This window comes from Lissotriton helveticus, chromosome 10, assembly GCF_964261635.1.
Source record: "Lissotriton helveticus chromosome 10, aLisHel1.1, whole genome shotgun sequence".
NCBI classification, from domain to species: Eukaryota; Metazoa; Chordata; class Amphibia; order Caudata; family Salamandridae; genus Lissotriton; species Lissotriton helveticus.
This window is the reverse complement of record NC_136071.1, coordinates 1,105,308,665-1,105,333,758: the sequence shown is the minus strand read 5'-3', so window position 1 is coordinate 1,105,333,758 and position 25,094 is coordinate 1,105,308,665. Positions and strand designations below refer to the sequence as shown.

Here is a 25,094-nt window from a genome sequence, read left to right as displayed (position 1 = left end):
TTTAAGGTTTTGCAGATGGACTACATTCAACTTGAACGCTGCAATAATCTAAAATAGGTACTAGTGGTGGTATGTGCCTTCAGTAAACGGATAGAGGCGTACCCTACAAAGGATAATACTGCTCTTACCACAGCAAAGGTGCTTCTGAAGGAATTCTTCCCTAGATATGGTGTTTGTAAAACTTTATGGAGCGACAACGGACCCCATTTTATTGGGTAAGTTGTTGATTATGTCCTGAAAGGATTAGGGATAAAACAAATTCCATGCAGTCTTCCACCCACAATCAGCAGGATTGGTGGAAAGGTATAATGCTACCTTAAAAATGAAGCTGGCGAAAATACTGGCTTCCACGTCCGTAAAGTGGTCAGATGCATTGCCTTTGGCCCCGTTGTCCATAAGATCAGTACCACACTCACGATCAGGTCTCACACCGTATCTGGTGGTATTTGGAAGACCGATGAACATTTGGAGAGTTCCTAAGCCACGCCCCATACATGATGTACCTTGTGTTCTGTTGAATGATTATTTGGCACAGTTAACAGACAGTTTGATCTCTATTCATCAACAGGTTCAAGAAGCTCTTCCTGATAGATCTGTAGGTGAGGCCCATGATCTCCGTCCTGGTGACGTTGTAATGGTCAAGGCATTCGACAGATCGAACAGCTTGGAGCAGAGGTGGCGAGGTCCGGAGCAGGTGCTGTTGGCTACAAGGACAGCGGTTCGAGTGACGAACAGAAAGAACTGGATTCATACCATGCACTGAAAGTGCGTATCGCCCGGGGGGGGGGGGGGGGGGGGGGGGGTTTCAGCCCTGCATTAGTGTAGTGACACCCGTCTTGGCCTGTGGTGAAGAAATCAGCGGCTACCGAAGGGATAATAAGCTCCGACGATTGTTTTCAACAGGTTCTTAAAAAGATAGAGCATTGTTGTCAATTGAAATGAATAAGAAAATGATTTGTGCTTTAGGATTTGTTGTTGCCTTGGTGGTTTTGGCAACAACAACTTGGTTCATTGAGAAAGCAGTTCCTGCTAGACAGCTTTTTGTTGAAACTACTCCAGCTCCACTGGAGCATCACTACTACACTCTTCCTTATCATGAGCAGAAACATCGACAGTCCTATCTGAATAACATTCATTCAGATGTTGCATCATACCCATAATGCTACAAATACTACCAATTATTTGGTGTGTGGGATGATACCTGTACACCAGAAGAAAGGAGGAACGACTTATTCCTCTACCGTTTTCTCATAATGGTTCATGTCAAGCTTGGTATGCCCTTTTGTTTGCTTATGGCAAACCTTCAATAGGTGGAATCATTTTTCGATTGAATAAAGAATGTTACCAAGATCAAGATGGTTGTCCTCAAGCTAAATGGGAATGGGAGGAATACCAACCAGACAATATTTCGACCCCATATGTCTTCACAAATGTGAGGGCGATTAAGAACAATGGACTTTTTGTGATAACAGTAACAAGAGCAAAAGCAGATTTATGTATTAGCAGTGTTGGGAGAATTCCCGTTGGACGAAGCGAATGTACTACTGTATTAAACATTGAGGGCGTCAATAATAGCAGTTTTATATCGTCACAATACCTATTTTGTGTGTGGTAATAAAGGATATTACCACTTACCTGTTGGATGGTCAGGGGTATGCTACATATTTGTTACCCCCTGTGTTTTTAGCACCTGCATCATATCATCTTAACCTGAAACTGTATGATATTTCAAGGACTAGATATAAGCGGACAATAAGTACTGATGATATTGACCAGACAGACACCGCTCTGCAACAATATGTTGATTTCAATTTGGGTTTGTTTTTCTTCGCGGGTGCTGCATTAAATAGTAGAAAGATCAGACGATTGACTTGTGTAGTGGAAGCGGTCACTAATCAGACAGCTATGGCACTTGGGAACATTACAGAAGAACTGCAAATTGCAAGGATTATAGCACTCCAAAATCGGATGGTGCTCGATGTGATCTTGGCTGATCGTGGTGGTGCATGCTGCATCATCGGAAGCAGTTGCTGCGTTTTTATACACGACAACTCACCTTCAGTTTATGACGCAATCTCCAAACTACATAAGATTGCTGCAGACATTCACCCATAGACTGGTACATGGACATTTTAAAACTGGATATGGACACTGTTACTTGGGGCTGGAAACTACTGACTTTTCTATGTATACTACTGGTGATACTATTTACATGCTGTACTTGTATACTATGTGGTCCCATGATTTGCACTATGTGCATTACTGCTTGTACACCTGCCAAGAGAAATGTTACAAAAGAACAAATGTTAAGTAGCGAAATTACTGATATGATGAATATTAATATCCAGGATGCAGATCCAGGGTCGTCTGTGGTAGTTTAGCAATAATTAGGTTAGACATTAGCAGAAGACATTCGGTTTTTCGAGACCATCTTGCCCGTTTTACGGAATCCATTTTGTATTTCTGTCGGCCATTTTGTATGCCATGTGCTCTGTCCTACCTTTGTCAACTGCTCTTGAAATCTGCCTAGAGACAAGATATGTTTAATCTCCTCTACTTTGCACATGCTCAGAAGAGCATGCAGCTGTCTCCAACTTGTAACTGTCAAGATGTGCCCACCAAAATTAGCTGTCAGCCCTTCCCACTTGTTGCTAGCACACTCTGTATGACCATATGTGACTGAAACCAGTCCTCTGTACCTTTTACCGCCTTCCTTTCAGCCCCTGTGTCGGTATAAAAGGACCAAGCTCCTTCTAGTCAGTGTGCTACCTCATACTATACCGAAGGGTGTTGTGTGAATGTAGTTCCACCTTATGAGGTTTAATAAACTCTGTCTTTTCTATTCCAGTTTCTGTGCCAACTTCTTGCTATTTTGTCTGAGGACTCTGCGTAGAGAAGGGCGAATCCCTTGCACTAGTAGGCCTGGCTGAGGCTTGCTACCACCCAGTCACTGGTGTTAATCCATAACATGTTACTTCTGATACAGAGGTAGTGTTCGAACATGTGTTTGCGGGGAGAATTTAAAGAGTTCTATGTTTTGGGTATTCAGTAGTGGGTTCAGTGGATTGTCACTGGTCACATTGATTGTGTTGCATGTATAGATTTGGTTGGGGCTTGGTTGATAAACCTTTATTTGGTAATGGGTGTGTGGGAATACACCTGTGTGGTTTGGTGTGGTTTGGTGTGCCTATAATGTCTGGGATAGGAGTGTGAAGATTGCACTATTGTGGATAGGGTGCTGTTGAAATGGGTGAACAGTGGTGTGTAGATGGATGTCAAGTTAAAAGGGTGGAAATGTAAACTGTTGTGATAGGTCGTGTGCTTGTTTCATGCTGGTGAATGATCTCATGTTTTGGTCTTGTGTTTGAGGTAGATAATGTTTATCTAACACCCCTCCACAGGCCAGCCAACAGAGCTACCATCTCTTAACCCACATTTATAGCAAAACTAATCGATGTCTGCACACAGAATACAATACTTTCACCCGAAGAGGGCCAACAACAAGAGCCATGGCAGCAATTAATTACAATACTTGCAACATCAATATAGGCTGATGCTTAGAAATACCAAGTGCTTTCACATTAAATATACTTTAACTTTAATGCAGGATACTAAAAATATGGGTAATTTGATACATTGTGAGACAACAGAATTAAGAGTGTGTGTAGTCACTTTGCATGTGTATTTATAGAGCAGTGTTTCGTTTTTTAAAATAAAAAGACTCAATTGTAGTATTGTTGCTTTTTACTGAATTTATTAATGTTACAGGGTATTTTGCAATGTCAAAACCATGCCCGAGAATTCAGAGAAATAAAATAGATATAATGGATAGACATAGTCACCCATTATACAACATTCTTGATTCATGTGCAGTTTGACATTTCCCAACCTTTCTAAAAAAAACTTTAAGAATGGGGATTTAAAATCTAATGCAAGGTCGTCCAAAGTATCATGTTATTAAAAAAAAAAAATGAAACTTTTACAGCCTACCACACATTTCACATAAATAACCTTATTTCAATCTATAATTTTTAATTACATCATACTGAAAGACCTTTCACGGTTGTTGGCAAACGATTCACACTCCTGGAAATAAACACCTGGCTCAAAGCCCAACAGTTTCAATGTAGGTCTTCATCAACAAGATTGCATTCTTTACTTTCCCATATCTTTTTGTTTCAAACCCTCCCACTGTTCGTGCACGGTTTAAAGACCCTCTGGTTAACTTTAATGGCACCCACGTTGTGCTATATGATTTCAGGGCAAAGGGCAGTGCACTAGGGAACAGATGCATCCATTAAATACAAGGTGTATGAACTTAAAGATAACGGTTCAACATAAAGGAAGATAGTTCAGCCATATTTGGACTGCCTGGCTAGATAGCATACAATGTTATTTATTAGCGATACAAGCATTGCACATAATTGCATTATACTGAACCAATATGAGCAGCTTGTGTAATCATTGAAGTTTCACAACAAAGATTCATCCCTTGTCTGTACAAACCTAGAGACGAAAAATAACATGAGGAGCTGTTAAAGCAAAGTGGAAGCAATGTTTATTCATCCTATATAAATAACCTGCCTGCACACAACAGGTATCATCTATAGGATATAATTTAAGTGCTCAATAGGTTTTCTGTGGCCAATATTGATAATTAATGAAGATCACGTAATAAATTAACATTGATCTGCTTGTAGAAGGCACCACTGCTGCTTTTCAGACAATTATTTTGGGGATCCACAAATACAATTTACTTTTTGGTTAGAACATTATCAAAATAAGTGACATTAAATATTGCCACAGTTACTGTAATACAAGTTCACAAACACTTAAAACAACCACCCAAGAAAAGCCCGAGCCCTTCTCAGTCTTCAAATACATATCACATTTTTAGTATTGAGGCTAGGTCTGTAAAGATGGTTCAGTACAGTGTCATGAAATAAGATCAGTGCTGGAAAATAGCAAACAAAAGAGCTGTTAGGTATGTCATCACAATTTGCAAGCCAAAGATTTTACTGTTCCCCCTACCAAAAACAGTTCACAGATTCCAATATAGGAACAAATCTATACATTTAAAAATGTAACAAACGGGCTGGATAAATACCATTACACAACACTGAAATCATTAGAAGTGAAGTATTTGAAAGCAATATCAAAAAAGAGAGGAGATGGAGTTCCAAATAGACTATGGCAGTTTAAGTTCTCAATTTGAGACGGGAGGGTTCACGTAAAGGGAGCAAAACACAATGACAAAATGGTTGAGCAATCACTGACCATTATTAAATCACAGTCCCACTTCACTCCCACCCTCTATCCCTGCCATTTTGTTTTAAAAATCCCAATCTCAATTTTTTTTCCAAACTCAAGAGCAATTTTAAGTACTACATTTGAAAGGTAAACAAACTACAGCTCTGCAACATTTGCTTTAACAGATACAAAGCCTTCTAAAAGCGACATTTTAGACAATGATATGTTGTCAAGTTTTTGCTTAAAAAAGAAAGAGCAAGGCATGGTGGACTCGGGGGGCGCGTGAAGAGAGACTTTTTGTATTAAGGTCACTTAAATCTTTGTCATTTAATCTGAAATGGCTGACAGCACGATCTCTTTTCACAAACCCAGCAGAGCTGGTGGAGCCTGGTTTCTTTTCAAATCAACGTTTGCCACAAAAAAGCAGTTGAACCTTCGGCTTCTAGAGAAGATGTAATCCACGAGGAATCCGCCACAAGTGCAGCACATCTGAGGTAGTCAACCCACATGACATTTAGTATCTGAACGTAAAGAGATTTTCAAATGACCACTGGATGGAGATATTTTTACAGTGTATTTATCAAAGAACCAGTGAATCTAGTTCAAACATTTCAGGTACATTTGACACCTTTTTGCCATTGTTGCAAGTTAAAAAGCAGTTGGTAAGAATTGCCTTCAGTAATGCAGGTCACCCACACTGGCTCACGTAGGCCGCACTTGCTGCAGTAGATCCAGCAGTTCTCAAGATGGGTATGTCCGTAGTCGTCAGCTGTAGTTTAGTTACCTTAGTAGAGGGGTTATCAAAAAAGCATTCCTTAATTGTTATATGTATGTATGCGGCTTACTGGTCATCTAGCACAGCATACTGGTTGCCTAGCTGAAGTTGCACCGCTTGGTTTTTCGAGCCCTCTTCCCTACCTCTACTTTTGTGTTTTACTACTTCAAAGGTCTTCTCCATTTCTCTGTCTCTAAGGGAAAACAGATACAATAAGTTCATACTTTTTTTCCTTTTCATTATTCAAATTTGTGGTTTTTTGCACCTTTAAGAATTTAAAACAGCAGCCAATTAAAAATCAAACTATACCTTTAAACAATTTACTTTAGAATGGGTATACCAGACGCCAAAGCACCAGTTTTAGAATGCTGAACTAGAGGTGACCAACATGTTTGCAACAGGATACAATGCATGATATAAACATGGCAAACAGAATTCTTTAACATTACAAGATTAAAATAGCTGTCTCAGCTTGTATGCATACAACATAAAATGTGCACAAATGCAGAAATCTTATCAATAAGAGGTAAAAAGGCAAGTATTTTTTACTAGAAGTGGTGTCCGCTATTAAGCTGATAACTTGTCTGGCACAAAAATACTATGCATAGGATTTTTTTTCCAGAATTAGTGTAGCATTTTTGCACCTTCCACCCTTTGCCCATCATGCTCTACTTCAAATATGCCAACAAGGATATGAAAGTGTCCCAAATATATTTATGGCACAGGTTTACAACATGGGAAGCTAAAAAAAAATCTAAAATATACTAACAATAAAATCGGCTTAACTGCAGATATACAGGTTCATAGCTGCCTGTATAAGTCTCAAACTCTTCTTCCTAGTGTACGTGTGTCTGAAACGATCATCAAAGCAGTTAGTGAGGTGGCCTCAGACAATAATTCACGTGTAGCCAGGTTAGGAATGAGATCCAACAATCAGAACCCTTCACATAAAACTAAGGGAACTGAGAATTCTTCTTAAGGTTGGAGAATAAGGCACTGAACTGAATAATATTTTAGAGTAAGTGGGACCGTAGTATGCGAAAGTGGATGATAACTTGGAAAAAGAAAAGTGGCAAGGGATTTTTAATTGGAGGGTGTTGCAGGAGATCATTTAAAAACAGCACTGAGAAGGGTTTTATTATGGAATGTGAATACTGTCCTGATACTGGAGTGGCATGATAGCTGATACCATTTAGAGTTGAGGATATGAAGTTTGGATAACAATCCTGTGAAAGTGGATTCCTCATCTGCGGACAGAGAAAAGAATTGCACTGGGTGGATTAATGGTTGAACAACGGGATAGAGACAGCTGAAAAAGAAGGTAGAGGACTGCAGTTTTAGAAGGGTTACTAGGTCATCATGAGCATAGAACGATGCTTGTGCAGGGTGGCGCAGGTCGCTATTCGAATCAGTCTTCCTACTGATAAAGGGTAATAAACTCCGCCAAGTATCAGTACAAGAACTGGTTATTTTAGAACAGCAACAATTCTAACAATGCTCGGAAGCCATTTAGAGCTCAATTGCACTGGCTGTGAAATAGCTGATATAACCGGATGTAATGCTGGAACAGAATTTGCTAAAATAAAAACAAGGACATGAAGGAATGTCGTCGCAGCTCTACTAAAGCAGTGGTTGCCCATCGTGGTTAATGAACCAGAAAAAAAAGTTAATTCACAAATATTTTTGCACAAAACACTAATCCTTAAAAAAGTAGGAAACCTCTTCTCAAATACAAGAATCTAGTCCATATTACTACATAGGACTTCTGTAAAGAGCTTAATGAAATTTTAGAGCTCTGCAACATTTTCTATGCTCCCCTCCTCCATCTAAAAAGATTAGAAAGCCATGCCTCGAAACAGAACAAATAACACAAGTGGAACCATTCTGTGATGGCACAACCCACTATGATGTGAAGGGCAGAATGGAATATGAATTGCACCCCAGCCTCCCCTCGAAAAACCAAGACAGAACTCAAATAGTTTCTGTACCAATGTTCTATAATGTATTATTTACATGCAGGAAATATTAAAATGAATGAGTACATAAGGGAGCTTCTGCGTACGAACTGAGAACCTCATGACAGTGTGAAATAGGGGGTATAAATGCAGCAAATATGCGAACATGGCATAAATCCGTATGGTAATAAACAGATCCATATTTCCAAAAATGTAAACTAATCGGCTTCAAATTGTGGTTTGCTCAGCCCCATCCTGTTCCACCTTCAAATACTTTGAGATATGATAAACTGGAGAGCACCAGACTGCAACAATGGACCTACAAAATGCCCTGGTTAGGGGTGGAGAAGTGCTCAGACGAAAAGGTCATAGTGCCCGAGGTTCTTAAAATCCATGCCCAAAAGTTGTCCTGTAGAAGATCAACAACAGTTTGTTGCGATTACGGAACCTATGGAAGAGTGAGGAGCGTCTGGTTATAGGCATGTGTCACCTTCGGTGTCTGCCTTAAGGTAAGCTATAGGTCACTATAAAGTCTTGACGTCAGTCTTTAGTACCCATGCTATTTTGAGAAAAGGCATGCAATAAAATATAGGTGTCTTCATTCAGCAAGTAGACCTTTTGAAAAAGTTCGAAGCTCAGCTACTATTACATTGCCTCATGAACACTTTAACTGCTTAGAATGGAAAGCTATACATTGCATCATAAAGGTTATACTTTTGTACCCTTTTTATTGTCTTACTTCATGCCTTAGACAACCTTATAGCTTTCGAAATGGAAAAGATTTCCCCTCAAGTAGCAGTGTATGAATACACAGTATTTTAGCCCAAGAGAAGACAACTCATGACGGGGATTCCATCGGTTTAGAGAAGTGGAGAAAGGATTGTCTTTGACGGCATCCTACCAAGAGGATATAATACCGCCAGTCAAGATAACGCTCATCTTGGTTATCTTATACTGGGTTAGAATGCGTTTCAGTAATGGCAGATAGTATGACAAAAGCTCTCGGACCAATGCAACATGTTTAGTATTGTGTTTGCTTTAATTGTAATAGCGAACTACACTAAATATGTAATAATTGCTATAATTATTTGCAATTCTTTATGCTAGAGTTTAACATTATTAAAGACTTCTAAATAGGTTGTGGTCTTATTCATCTACTATAATTTGAGTACACGAGGAAGGTGTTCAACTGTGGAAATGCCTTGCTTTTAAGTATCTAAGCAGCATAATCCAGAAGTAAAAACCCTGCAACAGCAGTGACAGGTCTCGAAGTGATATCTATACTCATCCTAGTCTGAAAGCCACCGTTAATCGAGCAGGTGGGGGGAAAATAGTTGGGAGACAGGGTCCAGAGAAGAATAGGAGGAAGGGGTATAGGGAGGACATTCCTTAATGGATAACAAGTCATTCAACTGCCTGCTACAAGATCTTGTTCTTCGCATCTTGAATCTCTCAAGGAAAGCAGTAAAATGGTAGGTCCTGTGTTTCGCACCTCAGTTGAAGATCTAGGCACCCAAGGAGCTAGTAGTGGTCCACGTAGCCTCTTGGGCAAGTTTCACATCCTGGTGTTTGTCTCCAATGGCGCACAATACAAAAACAGGTAGCCCAGATTCCACTATTGGGCCTAAACAAATAGAACGCGCTTGGTTGGTGGACCAAGTTCTTCTTTAGGTAGCTTGCTAAATTGGGTGTGCACAAGGACACCTGCAAGACATGAACAGCGGCCATGGACTCCTTCAGGTTCAGGCCTAGGAGATAACCCAAAATAGTCAAATGCTATCCAAAATGGCTCATGCTCCAGTTTCCTTATATAAAGTGAACCCTGGTTAAATGGGAACCAAGTCTGGTCCTTTGGACAAAAGGATGCAAACTCTTGCATCCAATGGAAAAACTCCTCTTGAAATACTAATTTACTCACTGCAGTGCCATATAAAGTGTCTGGTCCTACGCCTTCAAATGTACACACATGGAGGACTCGTTCCACTTTGTTCCCAAGGGGTTGACCGATTTACACCTGGATGACATTCACCTCTCCATGCCAGCACAGTTCGGATATGCGAACAGAGCATGGCACGTGAACATCCCCATTTATGTTTCTATCTTAAGAGAATCAGACATCTGCATCCTTTGATGAGCTGCACGGGTACTGGGGAAAGTGGGGAGGTATTTTAGTAGGTGCTCATAGAACACAAACCCTTGCGTGACACTACATGCGTAAAGGTCTACAGAACAGGTATTGAAGCAGTTCATCATGCCTATGCTGCCAAGTACTATGGAAACCACAAGTGGATCATAAGTATGTGGTACCCGTAAATAACTCACAATAAAAGCAACTTAAAGACAGCCCTCTATTTGGTACTGGTAACAAGTTCACACATCCTCACTATCTAATGCACGTCTAGAGAGGACATGCTACCTCCTAGAAGATCCTACAAAAAAAAAAAAAAACTTGTCAGTTCTAATCTTAATGGCACAAGACATTGACAGATGTGTGGTACACAGAACATATTTAAAGAGTGTGCGCCATAGAAATGGTCACAATGGCACCTCTGTCAGGCCACTCATATTACAGTGACTATGATTTGCACGAGCCAGTTCCTTACAGCAAAGTTACTTAACCCACTAATAGAGGCCAGACTGACTGGTCCAAAGCTCCAACCCCCACTGCACCCATTTCTCTTGTTTAAATGGAACTGCATCAGTCTCTCTCCAGTACTGCAAAAACGTTTGGAACGAGCCATCATGTAGTCATCAAATCATCAACTGATTTAAGCCACAAGTATCTGCCTCATGTTCCTGGCAGGCAGCTTCCAAAGAAAGTAATAGACGGTAACACTTGTTTTCCAGTGTTGGCATTGTTCATCAATTAACATACTTTCTTTGATAGGATGCCATACTAAATGTTGGTGGAGGGAACAAACTAGGACTTTTAAAGATCAAATGCTTGAGCGGACAGATTTGAGCCTATATCTTTACATAGAACTTCCACGTGGAAGATTTTAGACTTTGACCAAGTTTCCCAGTCTATTTATACCAACGAGAACACTAAAAGTGTAATTTTGACAAGCTAGCCCACGGAACAAAGTACCAATACATTTCATTTAGAAGAGCAATACTATAGACAACAAAACATGGCGGATGTTAACAGACACAGAAAAACAGTCAAGCTCCAAAACATCCAATATTCTTCTAATATATGCTCATGCTTACTTTCGAGATTCTACATGTTTGGCAGTAGACTGAAGCGATGGAAATTGCGAATCATTGTAGATCTCTGGAGGGCCTTGTGGTTTCTTCGTTGCAGCACCAGATCTAGCTCCTGGAGGCCGATATACACCAGACTGCACAGGTTCTGGAGTTTCAACTGAAGCAGAGAACCACATTTTAATGCAACGGCTTTGGCATTTTTTACTTTAAAGAAATAAGTACCTGTACGATGTGCTAGCAAAACAAATCATGGTCTAATTTCTGGTTAAGCCATACAATCTTTGCTCCTCACTACAAGCTAATATTTTAGAGGGCGTAAGGTAAAATGCCCATAGAGGCGGACTGCTATTGTGCCTCGCTTTAATGGCTGTAAACTAGCATCAGCAATTTGATTTATTACGACGGGAGTACAGTGAAGGGAGAACAAATGGAGTAGGAGCGTGAGCAGAGACATGAAAGAATATGGGGGGGGGGGGGGGTGCGATGGGGATTAGTGCAACATTTGTTAGAGTCCAAGGTATGAAGACTCTACAACTCCCATCTGGAAGGCAAACTGCAGAAGTGTGTGGAATAAGGACTAAACTTACTCTTAACTTAAGGACAAAGGACTGACCAAGATTCATACTGCGCTAGAACCTTGGGGAGAGAACAAACATTTCTAATACAAAGACTGGCAGGACCAAGGGAGGAACATTGCTTTTTTTCTTAGCCTATCGTCTGATCTGCAAGTAGAATTGGAAGAGGACGAGGGAGGGAAAGGGTAGTTGCTACAAAAGAGGCCAGAAGCAATAACACTGCCAATGTGTGGGACAATAAATGACAACTGAGGGGAGGAAAGAGGAAGCAAAAAGATGGAAGACTATCAGTACAACCACAAAAAACACGTCATTTTTAGTTTTACAGAAGCAAAACTAGTCTTCACTTTTGCTAGGATAGAACCATTTCATGTGATCGAGAATCTCCATTTCAAGCACATGCACTCAGAAGTATTTTTATTTCTGTTCCATAAAACAAGCACTGTGCAAAGGTGGTCGTATGCGACCTCCTCATGGTCGTTTGTGACATTTTAGTTAGCACATACACATCAAATTACAATAAGCAGCGCAAACAGGATTCACAGTCAGACTCGAACTTAAACTACCAATGACTGGCTACAATAATAGGTTAGGCAGGAGCATTTGTCACATGCTATCAATTTGAAGAGCGCATTCAATATACTCCGTGGGATTTCAAATGGTATAAACATGTTTTTCTTGAACCTGCTGTTGAATTGAAATAGGAAAAGTGACAGACAAAACGACACCTGCACACTCCTTATCCACATAACAGGAGTCCGACTTACCAACAGGGGCAGGTGCTTGAGCAGGGGCAGTCTTATTCCACGGACCAGTTACTTTCTCTGCGCCGCCACCTTGATCTTCCCAATCCCCACCTTGTTCTTCTCGCTTATCATTTTCATCATCCTCCCTTTCATTGCTTTTATTTGAATAAAAAGAGGACATTAGAAGATTAAACCTAGGGGGCTTTGCAAGTCTGAGATAAAATCTAAGTATCAAACAGACAAGGTGGTATGATTTACATCAGAATCCACTAGCTAAAACTGCTATTGACGATAACTAGAAGGCCTTGGTGGGCTAGGCCAGAATGTCTGATCAACTCTTGTGCTTCAGGCACCAGTAAAAAAAAAAAAAAAAAAAAAAAGTGTAATTCTTTAAAACTGTACAAAAGTTCTGGGCGGGCTTGCTGTGAAGTTAAACTGCCACAATGGACCATAATGAACAAACGAACAATTTTTGCCAATGACATCTAGTCAAATCCTTCACAGGGAGGTAGTGCCCACTGGAATTATGGGATTGTGCGGCCATTTTCCTATAATTGTAGATTTACCGCATATAACAAATAATCCATTATGTGCCACGTAATCTGCAGTTTTACCAAAGAACATTTTCTTTCTAGCTCATATTGGAGTCAGGAATGACCATGAAGATGACGCAACGGCTGGGTGACGGCATTGGAGCAGGTGCCTAGGAAGGTTCAGGTCACTCGACAAAGGCTATAGGTGGGAGAACCGGGCTATTAGAGGCATATAAATCGTGCAGTTTGTTTCAGTTTCAAAACAATTGTGGCTTGCTATTTGCGAGCCGACATGGAATCTAGTGCCATGGGCTGTTCATACCCATTTAGAAAGCCCAAGTTATTTACAGTGTTTGTACTAGGCCATACAAAAGTTTCAACTATGAACAAACATTTGTAACTTAATATGTGACTTGCACGTTCACCCTTTAGGGAATCATAGAGCTTTAGAACAAATGTTCCCGACTCAATGCAATGGTACTCCTTTTATAGACACCTGAAAGATGAACGGATGAGTGGACTCACCTGCATTCTAACTTAGGACCACGAGGTCAAACATATCCCTGGAGTGGTTCCATTAGTGCACAAAGCCACCAGGCAAGTCTTAAGGTCTTTACTGCTGTATACTTTTGAAACGTTAACATTTACAGCTCAATACAGCGGCTGATGAAAGAAGTTATCACGTCCAAACATGGAGAAGTTTGTTTTAATTAACATTTAAAGTTTTTGGGGTGGATGTACTTTTAGGGAGTATCTTGTAATTTAAACTTTAATTCATATTTGGTGACATCTAATCACTGAAGCGCATCGAGCACCACTACAGAATGGTCACCACAGTAGTGGCCACTAAATCAACCCAAAGATAGATTTTATAAATTAGAAGGATATCACGCTTACCGAAACAAGAAACAGTGTTAACTATTAATAAAAAATAAAGTGCGCTAAATTGAGATAAGAGTTTAAAAGATACCAACCTTATCTGTAAAGATTGGATTCGAAGACCACTGTAGTCAACCTCCTTTTGTTCAAACTCCTTCCACTCATCTTCCTGCAGAAAGACAACAGTTAAAGTAAACATTCCAAACAGGATGGTCTTCCAAAATGTGTTCCTTTCTTGTCGATTCTGATGGGACATGCTTAGTAGTAATGCAGCTGCTTTAGAACAGACATGACGTGGTTAGGTCACATGCACTTGCCAGACCCTAAGATGGGACAATCCATAAAAACAATTTCAGAAGTGCAGTAATCAAAAAGTAAAGAAATTGCTAAATGTGAAGGGGGTTGGGAGGGGTGAGAAAGGAAAAGCACAAACTAGAAATAAACTGCATAAAGAATACAGAAAAACTTTTGACAATACACTGAACCAAAGTAATTTGTTAGGCATTATACGAAGCGGACAGACTGGTTGCCTGTGGTATGTGCAATTCAGTGGTCATACTTTGAGCAAAGTGATGTGTGGATCCATGACTAAACAGTCGCTTCCACACAACACAAAAATGACTACCGACATAATGGATGGAAGACAATGTGTAAAATCTAGAATTTTTTTTATTCAAGCCTACTCTTACTTATAAACCTACTGACCTTCACATAGGTAGGAACCCAAAATGGCAGAAAACTAGCACGAATATTTTAACTGCTTAGCCATAAATGTGCCCAGGTTCTCTTGAAACAAGCACTGGCATAGCAAATATGTTTCGCCAATACAAGATTTACTGGCCTTATTAATGTTATTTTAGCCATGTTACCTTGCAGCGAGGCTTCTGTGACATGACAAAGTAAAGAGAAAAAAGCGTTAAGATGGTCATCTTTGACTGCTTCGTAGCGCTTTTACTTTACTTTTAGCCATGTTGCACAGCTGCATGGCAGCTGTGCAATATGTCAGAAAGTTAATTACAAGCCTTTGGAATGAGACCTGACCCCTGAACACAGAGCCGAGGTACACATTTTATAAACTAAAATTAGGAGAACAGCAGAGAAGGATCACATTAAACGTTTTCCACTCTACGAATCAACCAGGTATTGCAGTACCTCCAAGAATGGTGGCCTTCCCCAGCCAGGGAAAACAATGTTCAAAGAAAGACAAGAAAGCGAAAGTAGCACTTTACTAGCATACTATGGAAAGTGGTGCTAATGTGTGTGGGTGTGAATAAAATCCATCTGGCCACTTTGCGACCAAAGTCTTGCTTTATTTCGTTTTTTTATGGAACAAATCTGTTCATTAGGTTATTTGGTAGCACTTACTGATTAGACAGTAGAAAGTACTCCAGTTGAGTAGAGGTATTGTACAGCACCACAACAGCATCCCCCCAGCATCAATCTGCGCAACCATTCAACAACAACTGGTTCAAATATGTTCTCTCAAGGTTTCAAACTTTATTACAAATGTCACAAAAAGATGAATATTTCACTTCTGTTCTTGGATTATCGTCACAATAAAATACACGGAACATAATCTTAACAAAAGTTATTTACAAAAGTTTAAGCTATTGCCATTATAAATTAAAAATCACTTTTATTTAAGTATTAATTATTTAAAAAAATGAAAAGCCATTGTAATTTGTAATATCAATACAGCCAAGTCACGTAAATACAAAACATGTTGCATTACAAATGCTATAGGTGTCACATTTGCGAAAGTTATAACTATTGGCATTGTAAATGACAAAGCTATTAATTAAGCTATTTTCAAAACCAACACAAATTAAAAAAAATTGTCATTTACAAGACCAATAGCTCAAACTTTCCTAATGCGAGACCTATTGCATTGCAAATGCTTGTTTTTATATCTGTCAGTGCTTCCTGTTGAGGTGTAATTTTCGTGGCAGGCGCCTCATTGCCTACTTGTAATTATTCTCTGACCCTGCTTCAAGGGTCAGAGAATAGTTGCAAGTAGGCAATGAGGCGCCAGGAAGCACTTACAGGCTTACAGCAGCAGGTGCCCAAGTTGAAGTTAATTTCTTTGTAACCCTTTTGTGAAAGGTTACAAAAAATTTGCTTCAACTTTTGCACCTTCTGCTGTAACCCTGTAAGTGCTTGGCTGAAAATGCGTCCCCGCTGATCTTACCGCGAGATTCGCGGATCGCGGAAAATCCGCAAATTCCGCGAGCGGAACGAATTTTCAGCGCTTACTACCAAGTCAAACCGGCCTGTATATTCAAAGGGCCATGCTGGTCCTAAACGAGAGACCAACTAAAAGGGGGGAGGGAGGGTGGGGTCGGGAACAACAATACAACAAGCATTTGCAATGCAATAGGTCTCGCATTAGGAAAGTTTGAGCTATTGGTCTTGTAAATGACAATTTTTTTTTATTTGTGTTGGTTTTGAAAATAGCTTAATTAATAGCTTTGTCATTTACAATGCCAATAGTTATAACTTTCGCAAATGTGACACCTATAGCATTTGTAATGCAATATGTGTTGTATTTACGTGAGTTAGATGTATTGACATTACAAATAACAATGGCTTTTTTTTGTTAATATTTAATACTTAGATTTTAATGGGAGAGAACCAGCGCTTCTCATCATGGGTGTAATACTTTTAATGGGAGAGTACCAGCGCTTCTCAGCAGGGGTGAAACATTTTTAATGGGAGAGTACCAGCGCTTCTCAGCAGGGGTGAAACATTTTTAATGGGAGAGTACCAGCGCTTCTCAGCAGGGGTGCAACGCTTCTGGAGAGTACAACAGCACGAGTGCAATGCTTTTAATGGGATGGTTCTAAACCTTCCAGTTACTGGTGCAATACATGTATCAGCACTTCTCAGTACCAGTGCAATGTGTACTAGCGGTTCTTAGTACTGGAATAACACTTTTAATGGGAGAGTGGCAGCACTTCAAAGTACTGGTACAACGCAAGTACCCAGGTTTTTCAATACTAGTGGAATATTTTTAATGGGAGAGAACCAGCACTTCTCAGTATTTGTACAATACTTTTAATGGGCGAAGAGCTACGGATGTCAGACACCCCGCGAGACGAGGACAGCCTGAAGCTACGGAAGCGTCAAACCCCTAGAGATGAAAACAGCCAGGAGCTACAGAAGCCAGACACCCCGAGGGATGAGGACAGCCTGGAGCTACGGAAGTCAGACACCCTGAGAACCAAGGACAGCCTGGAGTTACGGAAGTCAGACACCCTGAGAGACGAAGACAGCCTAAAGCTACAGCAATGTCACACCCCGAGGGACGAGGACACCCTGGAGCTACGGAAGTTAGACCCCCCCGAGGGACGAGGACAGCCATGAGCTTTGGAAGTCAGACACCTGAGAGAAGAGGACAGTCTGGAGCTACGGAAGTCAGACACCCTGAGAGACGAGGACAGTCTGGAGCTGCGGAAGTCAGACACCCCGAGAGACGACAGACAATAGAAGGCCACAGTTTTTAGGAGTTCAAGTGCCTCTGCGCGAGTGTGAGAACAGGAAGCGCCGCTGTGGACGCGGCCCGGAGTGACTGTCGGAAGTTTAAAAAAAAATGTATATTGTGAAGGAAGAGGCCGGTGCAGCAGGATATCCCTTTCCATAGTCCGCTACCATTGGAATGTGCCAGAAATATGGAGAAAGATAGAATGAGAAAGAGAGAAGGGTGAAAGAGAGGGATAAAGCGAGAAGTAAAGAGAAAAATAGCGCGAAAGAGAGTGAAAGAGAGTGAGTGAGAGGGAAAGAGAGTAATGGGTACGAGTATGAGAGAGGGAGATAGAACGAGAAGCATGGAGAAAGATAGTGAGAACAAGAGAGACAAGCAATGGTAAGCAATGGCCTGACCACAATAGTTCTAAGTCAACAGGCAGCTAAAAGCTGTCCGTAGGCAAAATTTAAGAAGAATGGATGTAATGCAGCTCATAGTAAGTACCAGTGGCTGATTAATTTGAGCCTTCCAACCCTCGCTGTATGCACTACCAGAATGTGCCACATAATGCAGACTCTTTTCCTCCCACTAAATTACCTCCGTACACATCCGTCACTGTAGAACTCCCACTGCTCAACTGAGATTTCACAAGCTATGGAGTCCATGGTCTGCGGTATAACTATTCTACAGAAAATAATGGTAACCTAAAAACTATATTGCGGTGCATTTTTTTAAAGGTCTTTTTCTGTCTTAAACCACGTGGGCGTCTACATCACTGCAAGCTCCAGTTGCACTCAGATCTGGAATGGAAGGATTATGTAGGTGAACGAGGTTAATGTCCGTGTTCTATTCACATGGCCACAGACTACAGTAAAAACAGAAAGCAGCCCAGGCTGAGTGAGAGGGCGGGGGCTGCCCGCGCATGCGCGCTCCGAGCCCCGGCGCCAAAGCGGAGTGCGGCATCTTAAGTCCCGGGACCCAGGAGGGGGCCCGGGTGAAGACCAGCGCTGCGGAGGAGACACGGAACTGGGGCCCAGGTGAAGACCAGCGCTGCGGAGGAGACACTGAACTGGGGCCCGGGTGAAGACCAGCGCTGCGGAGGAGACACGGAACACGCCGAAAGAGCCCGGAGAGTTTTGGGGGGGGGGGGGGGGTGCACGTGTGTGTTCGAGTGTGTCTGTGCGTGTGTCTGTCTGTGTGCGCGTGGGTCTGTTTAAGGGGGGTGCGTGTGTGTATGCAGTGTGTGTGTCTGTATGCGTGTGGCTGCATATGTGCGCATGCGTGAGTGTGGCTGTGTGAGTGTTTGCGCACGGGAATATGAGGCACGAGAGGGGTACGGCGCCGTGCGCGCCCACGAGGTGAAATCTGCGCTCGTGCCCCTCTCGTGTCTACATTCCCAAATACGGGCAACAATAGGTCTCGATGCTCGACCTAAAAACTTATTGTGACCCACCCACCCGTGAAAGAAAAAACGTAAAACAAAAGGGGAACCCGTATCTAGCTATCAAGAGCTGCATAGTGACCCTAAGAACCAAACACACCCGTTCACACTCCCTCCCGCTCGCCTATCTGGGGGCCCATCTCAGTCCATGGTAGGAGGTATCAAATGTAGTACTTTTAGTAGTTTGGGGCAAGTGACCTCAAGGAGATCTTTTGATAATGCTATAAAAGGAGACCAAAGTTCGGCATATTCCTCACCTTTCTGGTTTTGCATCAGCGACAGTAGCTCCATTGCCAGGGTCATCATTCAGAGCCTATGGAGCCACGCCGAGGGATCCGGAACCGCAGCAGTACCCCAATGCACTAGTATCGCCTGTCCCGCTGCGAGGAGAGCCAATGCCATCTGTCTGCCGCGCAGTGACCGCAATGGGAAGGTGAAAGGGTTCGATAGCCCTAGTAGGGTGTAGGCCAGGAAGCGAGGCATCTGTCAGATGCTTCATCAATGTCATTTAGGACCCGCTCCCAGAATCGCTTTAGCCTTGGGCAATGCCACAAAAGGCATGCTAGGGAGTCTGAAATACCGCAGCCACGCCAGCATTCTTCATTGTGGTTTTTGTTCCATTGATGGATCTTGGCTGGGATAAGATACCAGTACGATGCGACCTTAAACACCTATTCAGTCCCTGCCGTGCTATATGCTGTGTGATGTGCTCTGTAGTGTAGGTTGTCCCACTCCTCATCTGTGAGGGCCCTACTGAGCTCCGCCTCCCACCTGAGTTGGCCCAGAGTTCCTTTGGCTGTGAGTGAGGAGTACATATAGTTCCGCTACGAGGTGCTTATCTGTTTTCTTTGCTCGAAAGGGGTAAGACGGCAGGCCCTAGAGGTGGCCCAGTGTCGTAGTTGTAAATAATAAAATTATCTGAGTGAGGAAGGTCAAGATCGAGTTGCACACGGCTAAACAGGATGATGCCATTGATGTCAAAGAAGTGGCCTAAGCACTTGCAGCCCGCTTCCCTCCATTTCGGGACAACAGCAGTCTTGACACCCGGGGGAAAATCTGGGTTATCCACTAGTGGAGTCATCGGGGAGGGGAAGGTAGGGAGGCCTTTTGCAAGTGCCACCTTGTCCCAAACTTTCATGGTGGCTGCTGTGACTGGAGAAGAGTAAAGGCCCCAAGAGTGCAGGAGGCGGGGAAGCCAGATTTTGCGCTGGACATTCGCACCAGCTACCGCCTGGTCGATAAATGTCCAGTGCTTCTCCGAAACTGGACAGTTTCTTTCAAGCACATACTGCAGGTGTGCAGCTTTCAAATATCTGTGAATTAGTGGCAGCTTCACCCCTCCATCCTCCCTGGAGCGCGATAGTTGCACCTCCGAAAGGCACACCTTATTACCCCAAATGTATTTGTTTAGAGTAAGTTGCAAAGACCGCACGGCGTTAGGCGGCAGAGCTAAAGGGAGGGTGTGGAATAGGTACAGGATGAGTGGCAAAATAGTCATCTTGACCACCTCAATTCGCCCAAACCATGACGACTTGTGTTTGGCCCACCCATCCAGCGCCCTTTGCGTCTGCGATACCAGAACCATGTAGTTCACCTCCAACGTGATTGGGAGCGAGGGAGTCCGAAGGATGCCCAGGTAGGGGACTGGGTCGCGGGACCAGTGCAGGGGATGAGACTGTTGGAGGGCCTTGACCTAAAGTTGTGGTAGGGGCAGATTAAGGTCCCGAGACTTGCCAAGATTCACCTTGAAGCCAGAGAACCGGCCAAAGGACTAGAGTTCTTCAACCAGTGCAGGGAGGAAGGAAAGAGGCTGTGCAAGGGCCAAAATGACCGTCGGCGTACAGGCCGACCTTGTGGATGTTTCTTCCGAACTGGAGGCCCTGAATGCCCGGATGATAACGGATTTTCTGCGCAAGGGGTTCCATGTAAAGGGCAAATAAAAGGGGGCACCCTTGTCTTGTGCCCCAGGCAATCTCAAAGAAGGATGAAGAGACCCCGTTAGCTCTAACAAACACCCGGGGGGCAGGATATATGCACTGTACCCATTTTATAAAACAGGGGCCAAAACCGAAGCGCCGAAGAGGTATTCCCAGCACACTGTCGAACGCCTTCCCAACGACCGAGAATAGAACAGCACATACCTGAGAGCGGTGAACACTATCGATGAGATGATAGGTGGGGAAGAACCCTGCCTGGTCAGGATCTATGAGACCTGCCATTAGGGGATTCAGTCGGGACGCAAGGCCAGTGAAGTTTCGCATCGATGTTGAGTAGTGAATATCGGGCGATACGAACCGCATTGACCTAGGTCCTTATTGGGCTTAAGGATGACAGATTGCTGCCTCCCCCATCAAATCTGTCAGTGCCCCACTGTCTTGGAAGGAGTTGAATAGGCGGGTGAGAAGGGGAGCCAATTCATGACAAAATGTTTTGTATAATAGGGCGGAGTAACCGTCAGGCCGGGCGATTTATCTAGCTTCAGTTTAGAGATGGCTGAGCTAACCTCCTCTAAGCGGATAGGGTCCGCTAGAGGATCTACCTCTGTCTTCGGGAGACAGGTGGAGTTGCTAGAGGCTAGGTAATCCCGGGCCTCAGGGTTGTCTGGGTTGTTGGAGCTATATAGGGTGCGGTAGAAGCAACAGAACTCTGACAATCTGGGAGTCCAGATGGAGTTCCTCTCCCGAACGTTTAAGGTAAGGGATGTTCCCTGCTACTGCTCTGGCACACAACTCTGTGCCAACATTTCCCCGCATCCATCACCTCCCAAAGAAAACTTGGGCCAGAGGAGTCTCAAGGTGTATTCGGCCCTATCGAGGTCTAGGTGTTTGAGGAGCGCTCGCTTCTTATCCATCTCACGCCATGCCCGTGGGGCTCCCATGCGCTTATCACCTCCAGTTCTGCCACCTCCTGCTCAAGATCCAAGCAGGCTTCCCTACGTCTTCGGGCTCAGAGGAAAAACGCCATAAATTCCCCATGAAACACTGCCTTGAGAGCATCCCAAACAGTAGCCAGGGAAGTCTCACTGGTATCTTCATGTTGTAGGTAATTCACAATCTTGGCACGTACCTCTTTACCAATATCAGGTGGGAGTGTAAAAGGCCTACGCGCAGACGCCATCTAGCAGGGGCATGACTGATGTCATTACGACGTAGGGATAGGGAGATGTGTGCGTGGTCAGAGAGGGAGCATGTGGCTATTGAGGCGTTGTGTACCCTAGGGAGAAGCGCCTTAGAAACCAGGAACATGTCTAGACGTGCGTATGATGTGTGTGCTGCAGAGTAGTGGGTATAATCGCGCGTGTCTGCATGCTGAAGGCACCAAACAGTGTAGGCCATTCTAGCTAGTGCTGCCCTTCCGAAGAGAGGTCTCCCACTTGCGTGTAGCGCTGCCCAGACCGGTTCCTGTTATCCATAACTAGGTTGAGGTCTCCGCCCACTACCAATGCAGAATATCTGGGGAGGAGGCCCCTTACTTATCCAATGCGGGACAAGGGGAGTCAATGTTCATGGAATGCAAAAGTTCCCAATTTATCAAAAAGATAGACTACTAAATGTAGCACAAACACTCGAGCACACTATATCACATGAAAAAAACTCAACAAACTCGTAGTGCCAATGATTATAAAATGAAACTATATATATATGTATGTTAAAAAATGGTGAACAGGACTGTCACGAATTATTGCAAGAAAATGTCATGCATATTTATTCAATACATTTTTACATTTATCATCAATACAATTTTTATGTGCATGGAGCGCAGAAATATAATAAAAATCACGATTAAAAACCAGTATCAAGATACTGTATGATGAGCTGAAACAAGAAGCAGTTGACGCAGCGTTTCGGTTTTTTGAAGTTAAAAACACCCTCAGGACAGTTCTTTAGCTTAGCACAAGTAGGGAGATACTTATTCTCCTATTTAGTCTTTGAAGGCACCGTGGACCCGATGTGGATGTGTTTGGGAGGATATTCCCTCTGCACTTGTTGCCACCTGAAGCAAGCAGGATTGTGACTGCAACTGAGGCCTTATAAATATTGACTTACCCTCCGCCCAAATTAGCTTCGAGGTCAAAAACCAGAATTAATTATCGGTGGCTCCACTGAATAACCGTGTAGCTCTCCCAGTCGAGACTTAAGGTAAATAGAGATAATCATTGCCGAACAGGACCCACATATCCACATCGCGTCCACGGTGCCTTCAAAGGCTAAATAGGAGAATAAGTATCTCCCTACTTGTGCTAAGCTAAAGAACTGTCCTGAAGGTGTTTTTAACTTAAAAAAAACGAAACGCTGCGTCGACAACTGCTTCTTGTTTTAGCTCATCATACAGTATCTTGATACTGGTTTTTAATCGTGATTTTATTATATTTCTGCGCTCCATGCACATAAAAATTGTACTGATAAATGTAAAAATGTATTGAATAAATATGCATGAAATTCTCTTGCAATAATTCGTGACCGTCCTGTTCACCATTTTTTTAACATACAAATATGGTTTCCTTTTATAATCATTGGCACTACGATTTGTTAATGAGAGTTTTCTTCATGTGATAGTGTGCTCTAGTGTGTTTGTGCTACATTTAGTAGTATCTTTTTGAGAATATCTGGGGAAGCCAGCCCCTCCGTTACGTGTTTGCAAAGGAAGGTCTCTTGATGCGCATTGGGTGCATCAATATTGAATACAGTGAAAACAGTGGACCCCCACTGAATCCTGAGGGCTAAGACCCTTCCCTTGGACTCAGAAGGTAGACAACACCTTGCCCTCGAATTTAGCCCCAATAGAATGGCCCCCCCCCGAAGACCAGTATTGGCGCAGACTGCGCCGGGAGCTCATGCAGGAATATTTTTCGCAAAGCAAATGAGTCTCCTGAAGCAGACAGACATCACAGTCAAACTGCTCAAGGAGGAAGAGAACCGCAGCGCGTTTCGTGGGGTGGTTCAGGCCACAGACGTGGAGGCTTACAATTTTCAGGTCTCTAGGCATAGCCAGCCGATGTGAGGTGAGCATGTAAGATAGGCTCCCAGGTAGTTTGGTGCGCCGCGCGAATGGTGGGCTGGAGCATCCGAGGGCCAGCAAGAAGGGGTAATAATCGCAGTGACTGATGAAAGAAAACCAAGCAAGAATACAACACAAAAAAAATACATCCCAAAATAACAGTCCCAGAAGAAAACAGTAGCAATGAGTCTGCCTGTAGGGAGAACAAAAGGCGCTGCTCAAGAGCTCAGAACAGTAGAAAAACAAAAGACGTCAGTACGTTGGATTTGAAGGATCAAAGGGGAACAGGACCTTAGCGGAATGTCACAAAACTAAGTACCTGGCGACCTTCAGGCCGCAGAGGGGAGTCCAGTGAGTCAGGGAAGGTAGGAAGTGACCACACGGAATTCTCTTTTAGCTAGAGTAGATGCTGGTAGGTCCTGGAAGAGGGCCGGTGTGTGCCCTTGGACCTGGATAGGCTGACCTGCCCTAGCTTTGCGTAAGATCGGTTCTTAAAACTGGAAGTCGTGTACACAAGGCGGGGGACCTTCCCAACTCTGGGCAGACCAACCCAATGCACCCGGTCCATCTGGATTTCCTGCGGGCCATCTTCTCCCAGAACTTGCCGGAAGAGGGACATGACATTCTCTGACGTTATCACCTTCTGCATTCCAGGGCACCGCGCGGATGCAAACGTTATTCATCCGTGATCGGTTCTCCCAAGTCTTCCGCGTGGGCCTGGAGGTCTAGATTTTGGTCCCACAGCTGGAAGATCTCCTGCTTTAGTTGGTGCAGATCTTCCTCTCGCTAATTCATGCTCTTCCAGGACAGCTACCCTTTCACCCACCTCATCCACGTCTTAGCGTACTTCTTTAAAATCTGCTGAGAGCTGACCCTTCAGGTCAAGGATGTCTTCCTAAATGGCGGAGAACAGTTCCATCATGTAGGCCTTCAGGGCCGGGCTGTCCGCCCCATCGATTGAATCTGTGTGCCCCTGGTGTCTGGGCGCTCCCTGGGATGCATCTGGGCCACCGGGTTGTTTTAGTAGTAGCTCTTTGAGGGACTTCACCCTTCTCGCTCAGGCGGAGGCCATCCTTGCACGTTGTAGCGTAGAACGAGAGTAGGGAGGGTTCGCAAACTAGTAGTCTTGCAACTGTCTGTACCCTGGTGTGTCTCTGGCGGCCTAGCCGAAGTGTGGAACAGGGCAGCGCTGTGTGCGCGGGGTCCGCTGGTCCACACTGCCTCCACAGAAGGCTGTGGTGCATTCGCAGATGCCGGCACAGAAGCTCCCAG

General features: G+C 43.3%; 1 protein-coding gene across 2 annotated transcripts in view; it reads right to left on the bottom strand.

Annotated features, from left to right (window-relative positions):
- Positions 1–3,737: 3,737 nt before the first annotated feature.
- Positions 3,738–25,094, bottom strand: part of CDV3 (CDV3 homolog) — a 51,800-nt gene continuing 30,443 nt past the window's right edge. The window contains exons 2-5 of one of the 2 annotated variants that reach the window (XM_078663858.1): positions 14,016–14,089; positions 12,530–12,663; positions 11,191–11,344; positions 3,738–6,034 (exon numbers count right to left, since the gene is read on the bottom strand). In XM_078663858.1, coding sequence (XP_078519984.1) covers positions 6,031–6,034; positions 11,191–11,344; positions 12,530–12,663; positions 14,016–14,089 — 366 coding nt within the window. In that variant the 3' untranslated portion in view covers positions 3,738–6,030. Of the gene's footprint in view, positions 6,219–11,190; positions 11,345–12,529; positions 12,664–14,015; positions 14,090–25,094 lie in introns of both variants that reach the window. The other variant, XM_078663857.1, reaches the window with a different exon arrangement.